General features: G+C 48.9%; 1 protein-coding gene across 1 annotated transcript in view; it reads right to left on the reverse strand.

Moving 5' to 3' along the window:
- PRDM16 (PR/SET domain 16) overlaps positions 1 to 14,359 on the reverse strand; it is a 289,994-nt gene that overhangs the window by 13,377 nt on the left and 262,258 nt on the right. Inside the window, exons 8-10 of the mRNA XM_058039157.1 lie at positions 9,097 to 10,498; positions 5,560 to 5,644; positions 1,686 to 1,855 (exon numbers count right to left, since the gene is read on the reverse strand). Coding sequence (XP_057895140.1) covers positions 1,686 to 1,855; positions 5,560 to 5,644; positions 9,097 to 10,498 — 1,657 coding nt within the window. The remainder of the gene's footprint in view (positions 1 to 1,685; positions 1,856 to 5,559; positions 5,645 to 9,096; positions 10,499 to 14,359) is intronic.

Consider the following 14,359-nt stretch of genomic DNA (forward strand, 5'->3'; position numbering starts at 1 on the left):
ACCAAAGGAAACCATCAGGAGAGCCCAAGGATGCTGTGGGAAATGGATTTGTAGGGAATTCTCCAAACCTGACAGAAAGCTCACACAGTGTGCAAACCTTGAGATAAGAAATGCTGATTTAGAAATGCCATGGGGTGGGACAGACGTGTCTGAGAGAGAAATGGAGATAGAGACAAGTTTTAAAGGGTGGCCTTGGAAATAGGAATGGATATTTTGGGGAAATAGAACTGTGAAAGATGCCACAGCACCACCTGCACCCCTCATTCTGACACCCCTCCCAAAAATCCCTGACAGGAGGGTGCAGCCAGATGGGGTCAGGCTCTGCTCCCACAGAATGGGGACAGGACAATGGGAAACAGCCCCAAGTTGCACCGGAGGAGGTTTAGATTGGATAATTGGGATTTTTTTTTTTTTTTTCACAGAAGAGCTTGTCAGACTTTGGAATGGGATACCCAGGGAGGTGGTGGAATCACTATCCCTGGAAGTGTTCAAAGGAAGTGTGGACAAGGCACTTGAAGGCAGGGTTTAACTACAGCATTCCTGCATCAGGGAACAGAGGGTTTAATCATTGCCTGGGCAGATTGGCACTTGAGATGTTTCTGCATCTCCTTTATAGCCCTGTTGATGTGCTCATCAAACAGAATCTGCTCTTTCATCCTTGGAATTCACAGAATTTTCTCTGGATAAAGGCTGCAGCACTATGGGTTAGGAGGCGACAGCTGCTTAGAGCGAGGAAATGCAGATGTAGGAAATTAATAAAGGAAAGAATTGTGTTCCCCCATAAATCCAGCTCACAGTAAAATCAAAAAGGTATAAATAAAAACACTAATTGGGAAATAACAACTCCTTTTGTAGGAGGAAACCATGACAGACTTTCCTTATTTCAGAGACTTTCAGCTGTCCTGAAGATGAGCAGTTAATGTGAGTGCTCCCCAGCAACGAAAATCCAAATGTTAACTTGTGAGTGTGCATCTAAAATTTAAGTTTAGTCCCTTTTGTAAATAGAAACCTCAAATTTCTAAATATTCAACTGAAATCCGAGCCTGTAGCTCTTGTGGCAAAATTGAACATAAGAGACACATCAACCAAAGTTTGTACCCACTTTTTGCACCCAAAAAAGTCCCCTCAGCAGGAGCCACCATGAGAACTTTGAAACTGCATAAAACTGCGACAGGAGACAGAGGTATTTAATTTATTATTAAATTGATCTGCTTAAATTTGGAGCTGGATGGGTACGTGAGGAGTTCTGTGGATAGAACAGTTTGAAAATTTGTTTCCTGCATGCCATTTTTAAAAATTCAATCATTTTTCCACAGCTGAGGTTGGCTATAGCCGGGATTGGCATTGGGAACGGCGGCGCTCGCCGCTGCGCACCAGAGACTTGGCCTGGGGAGCTGGGCTTGCTTGAGAATCTCCAGATCTGCTCCCAAGGTTATTAAAAATTACAAAGCAAACAGAAGATGCTGATTTCCTACCAGACAAAACAAGCTATTTCAGAGGGAATTAGTCATCCCAGCTCTGCTCTAATTCCGCCGCTCCTGGCGGAGATGCCGGCGCGGAGCTGCTCCTCTCCCCGCCAGTGCCCAGTGCCCAGCTGGGCTGGCACATCCTGGGCTATTCCCACATCCCTGGGGTGTTTCCATGCCCTGGGGGTCAGTGTGGATGCCGTGGGGTGCCCGGCTCACCTGCAGGTGTAGCGCTCCTTGCCCTTGCGCAGGATGGGGTCGGAGAGCGTTGGCGGCGGCGATCTGAAGTTGAAGGGGTGGTGGGGAAGGGGCTGCAGGGACGAGCCAGAGTCGGCCTTCATGGCTGCAAAGCTCTCCAGTTTCTCTGTCATTGTCTCGATGGCTGACATCTGCAAGGACAAGGAGATAGCTGCTGTCAGAGGAATCCCCGGGAAGGGCAAGATCTGATGCACAAAACACCGGTTTTGGTTGGGCAAAGCCTCCTGCTGGTGTTGGTCTTGGAAGTTGGAGGCACAGTGGGAAATGGAGCCACTGGATCCAGCCAGGAATGACTGGAGTAGTGTCATGGAGAAAGCAGGAAAGGCACAACTGGCAAAGCCAGGCATTTAGGTCCAGAAATGAGCACTTGTTCACTTTCTGCAGTGTGCATGTGCTCACTTTCAAAAATTACCTCAGAATACACCTAAGACACCAATTTTTATCAGGAATTCCACTGAAATTTTTACTGGGAAAATTCTGAAACTAAACACCATGGTCAGAGATGCCTGAGGTAGAACTCAGTACCAAAGTCTTGGGAGTTCTGATTTCTCCTACAGCATCCCGAGGGCTCAGAAGGACAGGGCAGTGAGGGGTGGGTGGGCAGGCAGGGACACAAACCCAGGAAAGGTGGAGCAGGCAAGTTTTGGGCCCAAAGCAGAAGAATCCTGGCCAGAGTGGAGTGGGAAGGATGTGTGATGGCTGCTCAGGGAGCTGAGAGAGGAGAGGAGAGGTGGAAGGGGTGAAGAGGGGAAGAGGAGGAGTTGGGATCAGGCTCAGGATGGAGTGGATCCACAGGGAGCTTGCTGGTGAAGAGGCCAACACTTTAATTATGGCTAGGAAAGGTTCAGCAGCTCCTAAAGGTGATGGAAGGATGGGTGGGAGGTTGCTGAGTTTCCTGGAGTCAAAGGGAGCTCCAGCCAAACCACTGGATGTGAGCGATGGCTGGGTGAGTTACGGGCAGGAGGGGCAGCACCTACACATCCTACACATCCCTTTGGGGTGGGAGCAGCTGGCATGCAGGCCTGGAGCTCGCAGAATGACCCTGGATGCTTGCTCAGATGCAGTTTGTGTGACTTGGCCTTGTTCTCACAGGCACGAGATTAAACACCACACCAGAAAGAGGGAGAAAGGGAAAACCCTGGAGATACAGGAGAAGGATAAAGCAGAAAAGGAAAGAATGAAGCTGGGCCATGTGCAAAAAAGCAAAAAATGAATCTGCGTAAAAATCCTGCCTGAAGAACAGCACTTTTACTTTCATTACAGCGCAACAGGAAATCCAAGTCCGAGGGAGCAGCGCGGCTCGGACGCCGCCGCCGGCTCCTCCGACGTCCAGCTCTGCGCACTCCTGAGAGCACTCTGGAGATGCCAGGGGCAGAAGAGAGGGCTAAAACAAACAAGGCAGCAATAAAGCTGCCTCCTGGCCGCGCTGACATCAGTGGGACAGGCGGAGGCAGCCGGGGCAGCAGCGAGGAGCGGAAGGCAGTAGGAAGCCATACATCACCCCGAGATGCTCGATTGTACAGGAAGGGCTGACCTTTTGCACGTTTACACTTTATTAAACTGGGCTTTAAAAGGGTTGGAAGGGGGGGGGGGGGGGGCAGAGGGAGAAGAGAGCCAAGATATTGTTTAAAAATATATGGCTGTGAAAAAAAAAGTTGTCTTAATCACCCCCGAAGACATTGTGAGGGCTGACAAGCATTCATAAGCTGTTAAAAAAGAGGAGTAGTAACCCCCATTTCTCGATAATAGATCCACAGCCCCTTAGCTGGAGGCTCCCAGCCCATGATAAATAGTAAGTAATACTTAGCACCAGCCACTTGAAAAGGTTACTTGATCATTTACAGCACCAGCTCTGCCCCAGCTGCCAGTCATGCAACAAAACCATCACGTTAAAAAGCTCTCCGGACCTTTCAGAGCCGAGCTCTCAGCCCTTCACCCAGGTACCTGGAGCTCTCCTTTGTTGTGCCCTGTTCTTTAGGCACTTAGTCAGAGATATTTGCTGGCTTGAGAGCCGTAGGCTGGTTTTAAAATTCTAAACACTGGCCACGGCCTCTCTAGTGGCAAAGGCACTTTGCTATTTAGGGAACAACTGCCTGGTTATAATAAAACAGAAAGGGGGAAGAAAAGAAACTTAACAGGTGAGGAAAGGCTTTCCATTAAGTTATCAAAAAGTTACACGGGTTATTTATGTTGTCCAGAGTTTCATTTGGAATAGACAATGTAGGAAAGCTCCCAGGGAGCAAAGGAACTTCTGCCAACGACTGGCTAAGAAATAAGAGCTGCCTGAAATTCATTTTGAGAGAGGAAACCTCTCCTGAACGCTTTTATCACATCTTCTGGCTTCATCACATCCCGGTGAGGGCACTCTGAGAGAGCTGGGGATTACTCACAGAGGAAAAGGCTGAGACCAGACTCATGTTTGGAGTGAGAAAAGCCTGGGTAGAACGTGACTCTGACTGGTTGGTTTATGGTTTAGGACCAACGTGACTCCACCGTTGGTCCTAATGAAGAAAGCAGAAGCAGGAACCCTGAAAATGTGATTTCTTAGGAAAAGATCCAGGATCCAGAATTCTTAGCAATGCTGGATCCAGGGAATTGTCACAGCCTCAGGGCTGCCAGAGCTCTCAGACACAGGGTGGGATTGTTGGGGTGTCCTGTGCAGGGCACAGGTTGGACTGGATGGTCCTTCCAGCTCAGGATATTAACACTGGAGATTCTGTGATAATGCTGGAAGAGATCTGGTGGTACAAATCTCTCATATTCTGGAAAAATGCCCCATGTTCCTTTGCTGTGTCTGAAATACCTGATTGACTGCAGCATGGGAACGGCGCCTCTCCAGATCGAGTGATCTGAGCACAGCGCCCGCCTTATTAAAAATCATTATTAAAAATCAGTTATCAGGAAGCTTTGGGCTGGAGTGATTGTGAATTTGAGGCTATTCTGTGTGATAAGCTGCTAGAGATAACCAGACCTTGCAGATCTTTCCACTGCCATGGGAAGAGGACGTGGTCAGGGTTTCAGGAACAATGTTAACAACCTTCCACCCAGAGTTTGCTCCTGCTTGGGGTCTGAATGTTTCTCATGGTCTCCTTGGGTTGCTTTGCCACGCTGGCTCCTCCCTGCTATCAGATTCTTTACAGGCAGATATCCCCACTATTCTAAGCCACACAAACACAGGATGTTCCTGGCCAGCCTGTCACCATTATCCAGCCTGGATGAAGGAAAAATCGGGGGAAGTTATTAACCAAACTCTGAGGCTGGTGTGAAACAATGCGGGAACTAAGTTTAGCTGTGAAAGCCACCAGGACCCAGATTTCACAAACCTGCAGGTTATTTATCTAAGGTGGGAAACATTATCAGGGGAGAACAATGCTTGTGACTATAAAGGAGAGCACAATGAGGAGCAGGGAGCTGGGATCCCAGCCTGGGCATAGCAGGAGGGACACGCACAGCTGAACCCACTGCCATGCGCTCCTCATGATGTAGGAAATTCAGGAAGGTGGAAAATGCTGCTGCCTTGGGGCTGGGCTGTCCTTCTCCACCTTCTACCACTGCAAATGACACCCCTAGGTGTTCCCGAAGGGAAAAACACGCAGGAATTGTGGGCTGTGGAGTTTGGCAGAGCCTATGAGCTGCCCAGACCTCATCCCTGTTTTTCTGGTACAGCTGCCATCATCCTCAAATGTGTCTGGAAGGAACTGGTGGAGAACAGTGGAGTTTCCAGTCAGGTCTTAGGATGAGGAGGAGCCTGATCCCAGTGATCCCAGTGATCCCAGTGATCCCAGTGTGTACCAGCTCCATCCCAGCATCCCATCAACAGCATCACTGCATTTACCTGGGGGTGAAAAAGCAGCGGGGAGGGTCGCAGGTACTTCTCCTTGAGGGCACCCACGGGGTCTGTCACCTTCCGCTTCTCCACCCTGCTGGACAACAATACAGAGGGTTACATACCCCACAGGCAGCCCCACACAGCCACGCCGGGCTGAAATTGCGCACAGGGTTATTCTCTTACTCACACAAACGTCTTACACCCCCTTCTCCTGGACACTACTGATTCTGATGCACAATTGCCCCACAAAAAGCACTGGAAATAACATGAACACCAATCCCCTCCTTTGGGCAGTAATTTTTTTAAGCCTTCAGGCTGATGACTAAGAAAACATTTTGCTCCTGCTCTTCTGCAGTGGTTTGTAAACCTCTGCTGTTGTGAAAGGTCATGGAAAACCTTGCATTTAGAGCAGGAGAAGCTCTAGGGTCCACAGCAGGCAGCCCCCGCATGGAAAAAAAAATAAAATTGTCTTTGGGAGTTTGCATTTATCTGAAGAGTTAACACTGGGCCAGACTCTGCAGCCCCAAGCGTGCTGAAATCATTAGGTGTTTCATATTTGTTTCCTCCCTCACAGCTGAGACATAATTTGCATTGAGTTTCTTTGGCAAGCCCATGTGAACAACGATTTAAAAAGTGAGGGACTGGTGGGAGAATTCTGAAGCGGCTCAGAAACCTGAGTTCTTCTGATATCACCTTGGCCCACTCAAATATTTCGTGTTTAAGCATCTGAGATGCAGAAATGACCCTAAAGTGAGGCTCTTATTTTTGAAAATATTGGCTTTGCTTACACAAAATATTCTACTTACAGGGAAATGGAGGTGTGGAATTACAAAAAAGACAAACTGAGATGTTCTCTAAGGGAAAAAAAAGTGTTGAGGAAGTAACTCCAACAAACACAGCTGCATCTTTAAACGGTTGGAATTGAGTCCATCCAGCTAAAGCAGCAGAAATCCAAGAGTAAGAGTGATTTTTAACTACATTAGTCTAGCATAAATTGAGAGCAAATTATTTTTGCTGCATTTCAGCTGATTGGTGTGTGGATCAAATTACCAAAGAGTTTAAAGAAGAGCCCTGCCGAGTGCAGTCAGCGAACTGTGCTTAATCTGCATTTAATTCTTCTTGGGTAGAGGGAAAAGAGAAGAGCTGGATTGGAAACGCAGCTAGAATTAGGGGGCTTTGGAAGGTACGTGCTTTTACGGGTCTGAGTTGCCAAAAAACCCAAAGAATAAGCAAAAAGTTGCTCCCTGAGCCCCTCTGACCAGCCCAGCTTTGCTCTCCATAAAGGAACATCCCTGATCCCAGCAGAGCCCTGCCTGCTCCGTGTGCGTAAAACCCGGTGAACTGACAGCATTTCCCCATCTCTGCCATCTCCCAGCCCCAGGAATGGAAACACGAGGTCCAAACGTCCCCGTCAGAGCCGAATTCCGCAGCGCCTGGAGGATTAAGCCGATGGTTTCAGCCCAGTGCCTGAGAACGTCACCCCCACGGGCTGAGCTAAAAACTGCCCCCATTTCAGACTGTCTGGCCACATTAAATTATATCACCAGGAGAAAATGTCAAGGATTTAAGTGGCCTTTGGGAGAGAAAAAAAAAAAAAACGGAGGAGCCAAATGATGTGAGAGAGTCTGATAAAGGGAAGTTTAGAAACAAAATATTTCCATATTTTTCAAGCTGGGACTTGGAAGCTGGGCTGTTTCGCTCATTACATCAGAAGTCTGATTCGCGAGCAACGCCACCACTGACTTTCTATTTTAGCACATGACTAAAACTATGTTCATCCCATGGAATGCAACAAACGATGCCCCCATCCTTCGCTTCCATCTGTCTTCTGGGCCTTTACGGTTTTCCCGAGGCCGCTGTTTTAATTGGCAGCGGCTTTTCCAAGCCCTGTTATTTCAGCATTCCTGCTGAGAATGCCCAGAGGTGGCAGGACCCTACAAGGATTCTTTTGCCTTTCTATCCCATTTATTGATTATTTTCTTTCCCCCTCAAGGAGTAATTTTTGTGAGCACTGTTCACACCATGCCTGATGTCTCCAGGAGGAGATGGCCACGGTGGGTGCCAGGCAGGACACGGCACCTCCTGAGGTATCCCCATTTCAGATGGCACAGTGTGGGCACGTCACCCCCGTAAGCTGGCAGAGCCAGAGACACTCATCTAGCCAGCAGCGAGGGCTCACTAATCCTCATCCCAGCCGACAGCTCCTTGGCCTGGCCAGACACTGACATCACTTTTTCCCACAGTTATCAGCCCTGGGCTGTCGTGGTGCTCGCAGACCTCTGAGCGCCCATCCCACCGTCACACCACGGTGGCTCTGAGGTTTTCCAGTGCCAGGGATGAGGCAGATACTGCAGGGGAACAGCCAGAAACCTCCCAGCAGGCTGGGCACAGCAAGGATCAGCAGGCATTCAGCACAAGGAATGCAAGGACAAAGCAGTCACCTCCATGAACTGAGTCCAGGAGTGCTCCAGGATAAGTACATGTATCCAGGTGGATGCTGTGGAGTATTTAGACATGGTAATGTCTAATTTAGGTGTGTTAATGTCTAAATCAAACTAGTTCAGGACATGCCTTTCACTGGACTTTGCTAAAATTAAATGTGCCATGTCCACCATATCCAAAGGCCATGCCTGGATGGGTAACACACAAATTTACTGTTACCCTCACCACAAAATTATAATAGCTCCCTTTGGGAACAGGTTTCATAAAAAGCTCTCAAGCAACAAGAAGCCAAAGTCTTCCCTTTTTGCCTCCGCCTGAACTGATTCCTTCTGGAAGTTGAGCTGACATTTGGATAACTTCACCCAGCCTGCTCTACACACGCCTTCCATGCTCAGCTCATTCTGACGTAACGCATCAGGCCCTCCTCAGAACCATCTGTTCAAGTGACACCAGAAAGGCCTTGCTATCTCCCAAGAAAGATAAATCTGTGAGAAATCTATCTCCGAGAGATCTGGGTAGTAACACGCTACCATGTGTTTACACAGTACTTGTTACTCCAAGAGTAACAGGTTTCGGCAGGTTGGGTCTGCACCAGCGGCTCGGAAAAAAACCCAAGAAATGGCATTAGAAAGGAAAAGGGAGGGAGGGAGAAAGAAAGGTGAACTGGCTCACGAAAGGCCCTCGAGACAGTCAGTGGGAGAGCTGCATTTCCAGGCTCCCAGGGCTCCTGACTCATTCCCAAGCCATGAGAGCCCAGGGCTCCAAGGCAATCTGAACTCTGCATTCTTATCGAATCAAACCTCTGGAATTTCTCCAGCAGAAGTGCCATCTTAGCAATGGCTCGTGGGAGAGTCCTTAAATAGGTCAAGTTTCTTCTTTATCAAAATAAGGATGTGTTCTTTACACACTGATTATGAGGGCTCCTTGCAATTACTCAGGCCTTTCCATTCAGGAAATTCAAAGTATGGAGAAGTACAAACAACAACAGGAGATGCTCAACTGTTCTTCCCAACCAGCCTGCATCCTCCCCTGCCTCAGGGTGTGGTGTCAGCTGGAAAAGGAGCTGGTTAGGGAAGGGCTTAAGGCAGGGTATGTTAATACCTGTAGATGGGGTCCATGAAAAAGGGCGATGGCTTAGCGTAGTGCAGGGAAGGCTGCTGAGGCAGCTGGGACTGGGAAATCTTAGGTAAGACCTCACTTGCCATCAGCTTCCTCTCCCCATAAATGTGGTTTTTCCGTGGCTCTCTCCCTCCGTTCTGGCTGGCTCGGATGCGGTTGCCAATGCTCAGATCCAGTGGCTGCTCCTCCCCTGAGGACGGGGCTGGGAGGACCTTGGGGGGCGGCAGGATTGGCTTAATCTCTTTTGGCTTCGTGGTGAGATCGAAGGGGGACTCCGAGCTGGTGCCACCGACTTTGTGGAGGTCCCTGGGTGACTTTGGTTCTGCCTTGACCAGCAAGTTGTGGTTGAGGGTCCGCTCCGTGAAAGGGTAGAGGGAGTGGGGGAAATTGGGGAGGAACTGGAAGGGGAACATGGAATGATACGGGAGCGAACCCATCTTTTTCTCCTGCATGCCCATAAAGCCAGGCCCAAAATACTTCTCTGCAATGGAGGCGATAGCTTTAATGGAGTCATTGGCAGCGCCCGTGGTGGGCAGCAGGTGCTCCTCGGGGGGAGGAAAGAAGGAATGCTGAGAATAGAAGAGAGGGATCTCGCTCGTGGTGTTGGTGGAACTGGCAGACACCGAGCTGCTGACAAAATCTGGCTTGGTCTCCATTTGTTTGCTCTTGTCTTTCGTTTTGTCCCTGTCACTCTCCGCGTCACTGTCCAGGTCAGAGCCCGTGCCGGTCGTGGTGTCCAGATCCGTGCCCGTGGTCGTATTGACATCCTCAAAGTCACTGCCATCGGACATGTCACTGTTCCTGGCTTTTAGCTTCTCCAGGTAGGAGTTTTCCAGGCTGCTTTCACATTTCTCCTCCCCTGAAGGAGCCTGGTTGCTGTTGCTCACTGCGGAGATCAGGGGCAACGCCGGGTTCCCGAGGGGGCTGGGGAGCTTCGCGTCCGGAGTGTGGTTGAGGGGACTTTTGAGCAGCTGCGTGGGCGGTAACAAGGGGGGCCTGGGGTACAGAGAAGGCGGAAAAATCCCAGGAAATCCCGGGGTGAGGGCGGGGAATGCTGGAGGTGCTGGCGAGAACGGGAGCCCACCAGGATGCGGACGGGACGGGAAATACTCATTAAAGCCCAGGCTGGCGTGGTTGAGGTTGGGAGAGGGCTTGGATTTGTCCATGATGGAGGTGGGCGTGAGGGGGAGGCCGGGGGCGAAGATGCCGGCGGGGCTGTAATGGTTCTTGCCCTCGCAGAAGCGCCGGTGCTTGTTGAGGGAGGAGGTAGTGCTGAACATCTGCCCGCAGTCCTTGCACTTGATCTGGGTGCGGCAGTCCGCGTGCATCCGCTTGTGGCGGCACAGGTTGGAGAACTGCGTGTAGGACTTGTGACAGACCTCACCTAAAGCGTCAACAGGAACCAACAACAAAAGGCATATGAAATTAACGGGAAAAAATAGCAGGGATTCGCTGTGGATTTCACCAGCCCGCCCCCACACCGCCCCATCTGCTCCATCCCTGGGATCTCCCAACCCCGAAGAGCAGTGGAACATCACCGCCTCTCCCTTTGAATAAAGTCCATCCTGGAGAATCTCTCAATCCACAGAAATCTGAGGGGACATGCTAGCTCTGCTCGAAGTCTGGGGGAATTTTCAGGGAAGATTATCATGGAATCACAGAATGGTTTGGTTGGGAGGGGCATAAAGCCCACGTCAAGCCCACAGTCCTTGCACTTGATCTGGGTGCGGCAGTCCGCGTGCATCCGCTTGTGACGGCACAGGTTGGAGAACTGCGTGTAGGACTTGTGACAGACCTCACCTAAAGCGTCAACAGGAACCAACAACAAAAGGCATATGAAATTAACGGGAAAAAATAGAAGGGATTCGCTGTGGATTTCACCAGCCCGCCCCCACACCGCCCCATCTGCTCCATCCCTGGGATCTCCCAACCCCGAAGAGCAGTGGAACATCACCGCCTCTCCCTTTGAATAAAGTCCATCCTGGAGAATCTCTCAATCCACAGAAATCTGAGGGGACATGCTAGCTCTGCTCAAAGTCTGGGGGAATTTTCAGGGAAGATTATCATGGAATCACAGAATGGTTTGGTTGGGAGGGGCATAAAGCCCATGTCAAGCCCACAGTCCTTGCACTTGATCTGGGTGCGGCAGTCCGCGTGCATCCGCTTGTGACGGCACAGGTTGGAGAACTGCGTGTAGGACTTGTGACAGACCTCACCTAAAGCGTCAACAGGAACCAACAACAAAAGGCATATGAAATTAACGGGAAAAAATAGCAGGGATTCACCAGCCCGTCCCCACACCGCCCCATCCGTGGGATCTCTCCGCCCGGAAGAGCAGTGGAACATCACCGCCTCTCCCTTTGGATGAAGCCTATCCTAGAGAAGGTCTCAACTCACAGAAATCTGAGGGGATGTGCTAGCTCTGCTCAAAGTCTGGGGGAATTTTCAGGGAAGATTATCATGGTTTGGTTGGGAGGGGGCATAAAGCCCATCTCATCCCACCCACTGCCATGGGCAGGGACACCTCCCATTGTCCCAGGTTGCTCCTGGCCTTGGAGACTTCCAGGGATCCAGGGGCCGCCACAACTTCTCTGGGAACCCTGTGCCAGGGCCTGCCCACCCTCACAGGGAAGAATTCTTCTGTATATCCAGCTTAAATTCAAATTTCAGTTTGAATGCATTCCCTCTTGTCCTGTCGCTCCAAAGTCCCTCTCCATCTTCCCTGTCGCCCCTGCAGGTCCTGGAAGGTGCTGTGAGATCTCCAGCCTGAAGAAATCTCTCAGCCCAGATCCAGAGGGAAGATGCTCAAATCCCCTCAGAACATCTTTGCCCTAATTTTTAATGATAACATCTATTTATCCCAGCTCATCTGCTTCCTATTAGTCCTAGCAAGGCAGGAAGCACTGAGGGCTGGAGGGAGAAGAACTTTGCCTCATTTAATCAAACCTGCCCTTCCTTAATGCCCTCAGTGGTACACAACCCCTGCAGGGGGATGCTCTATAAATCCCCTGGCTTCTGCCAGGACTGGGATCTCTTTTTTTAATCCTTTAAATCAGTCCAACACCCCTGCCCCACTAACTGAAGCCACATCAGCATTTTCTCTAACAACCTGTAAATACCAAGCTTTCAAAACACGGATTTTTATGACCCCTTTTTCACCTCCAGACTCGCTGCTGTGGAAGAAACAGGGCAAAGGGAGACAGAAATCCCACCCCAAACTTTTCTACACATCAAAACACAGTGACTTTTTTATTATCTGGCGCCTCTTTCAACATGGGAATAAACGTGGTGGTGAGTTAGCACGCTCCTTCCCCCGGGGAACTGCTGTTATCACCCTTTTGTGAGCAGGGAAACTGAGACAAAGCAGGGGAAGGACATTGTTTGTGCTTGGACAGGCAAGGACATGAATCCAAGTTCTGACACTACAGCTCAGGGACTGCTCAGTGCTCCTTCCTTCCTCCCAGCTTTACTGATAGGTGCATGTGAGCATGATTTCCCCTGTATTTTCTCCTAAGTCTTTAGGATTTACTTCAGTGCTTGAATATTGAATGGTTGGTGGGAGAGTATTTCACTAGCAGCTCAGAAAATACAATAACATAATAAATTCCAATTGAAATTCAAAGCAGAGGTGGATAAAATTCAATGAATTTGACATTTCAGTTCAGACGGGCACCCCAAAATCCAAAGGAGTGTCACTGAAGGCTCTACTTTCTAACTGCACTGTAAATTCAGGCTGTCTTGTCCCCAGAGTATTTAATTGTTTGGCCCTGACACAGCCCAGAGCTGCAGGGAAACACAAACAGGACAAGAAAGTCATCACAAGAGTTTGGATGTTTGAGCCAATCCTAATTTTTGGATTATGTAGATTATTATTGAGCCAATCCTAATAACTTTAAAATCTCGGATCAGGTCTCCTGAACTGCTCTTAGTGCATACACAGAGTTTTATGGCTGTTGTATTATTTCAGCTACTTGCAAAGAAAAGGTTTATTTGGCCTTTTTACCCCATTTTAAAGAGTTTTCTTTAAAAATATTCAAACAGAGCTCTTAAAAGAAGTACTGAATTTATTTTACATGAAAATTCAGCACTGCTGAATTTTATTTCCATGATTGTCTCTTAAATACAACAATCTCTGCTTTTTTTCTTTTTTCCAAGGGAATCAGTTATCACCATCCCTGAAATTGTTCAAAAAACCACTTAGGAATGTACTTTAGTGATGAGCACAGCAGTGCTGGGTTAAGGGTTGGACTTGATGATCTCAGAGGGCTTTTCCAACTGTAACCATTCCATGATTCCAGAATTCTTCCATTTTTCAATAAAGAGAAGTGCTAGAGCTCTGAGAGCTCACATCAGCCTTCTAAAATGAGGAAAACTGGAAAATTTCTGTTAAATCTCCAGTTATCCAATGATTTAGTAATTCCACGTGGAACGGTCTCTCTTGCCCCCCCTGATTTCTGCAGTTATAAAGCTACAGGTTTGGGGTCTTTTGAAAGCCAAATAAAATATTGTAAAAAAATTAAACAGCAACGCACTTAGACCCTTTTTCTTCCACTGAACAGGGAATAAAAAAGGGAAAAACAGGGAGAAAAAAGAACGAACTTCCTGGTGAATCCTGCAGTGTGGATTTGAAGCTGTTAATGGATTCCACATTGATGGACAAAACAACCTGACACATCTGTCCAGGCAGGATCCCTCTGCAGTTGTTGCACACTCTGATTTGCTCTGACAACTCCCTAACTCTGATGAGGTGAGAGTGAGGAGATTATGAGGAGAAATCCCTCATCCCCCTGCAGCAATCCTGGGAGTCAAATTATCCCTTTCATGCGCCCAGTGAAAGATTGCAGCAAAATGAATGAGAGGAGCGTTTCTTCTTCCTCTGCTGACACCCAGCTGATTATCTCAGGACACTGATTACCTCGGGACATTAATGAAATGAGTCTCCCAGGATATTTCTCCATGCTGTTCCCATTATTCCAACAGGGGAAAAAAGGCAGGAGTGGGTTCAGTGGCTTCCTTACCATAACATCAAAGCCTGGAATCAAACCCAGATCCCGGCCCGTGCCTGAGCAACGTGTTCTGAAGTGTCAGGAAGTGATCCCTAAAGTTCCTGGGGCTTTGTTGTGACACCATCCACCTCCCTGCACAGTTATCCAAACCCAATGGGTGCTGTGTCAATTAAAAAAAAATATATACAGCCCTAGGAATGACAAGGACTGAGATGGGTGGCTCTCCAGGGAAAATGCCC

This window comes from Melospiza georgiana, chromosome 22 (genome assembly GCF_028018845.1).
Source record: "Melospiza georgiana isolate bMelGeo1 chromosome 22, bMelGeo1.pri, whole genome shotgun sequence".
Taxonomy (NCBI): Eukaryota; Metazoa; Chordata; class Aves; order Passeriformes; family Passerellidae; genus Melospiza; species Melospiza georgiana.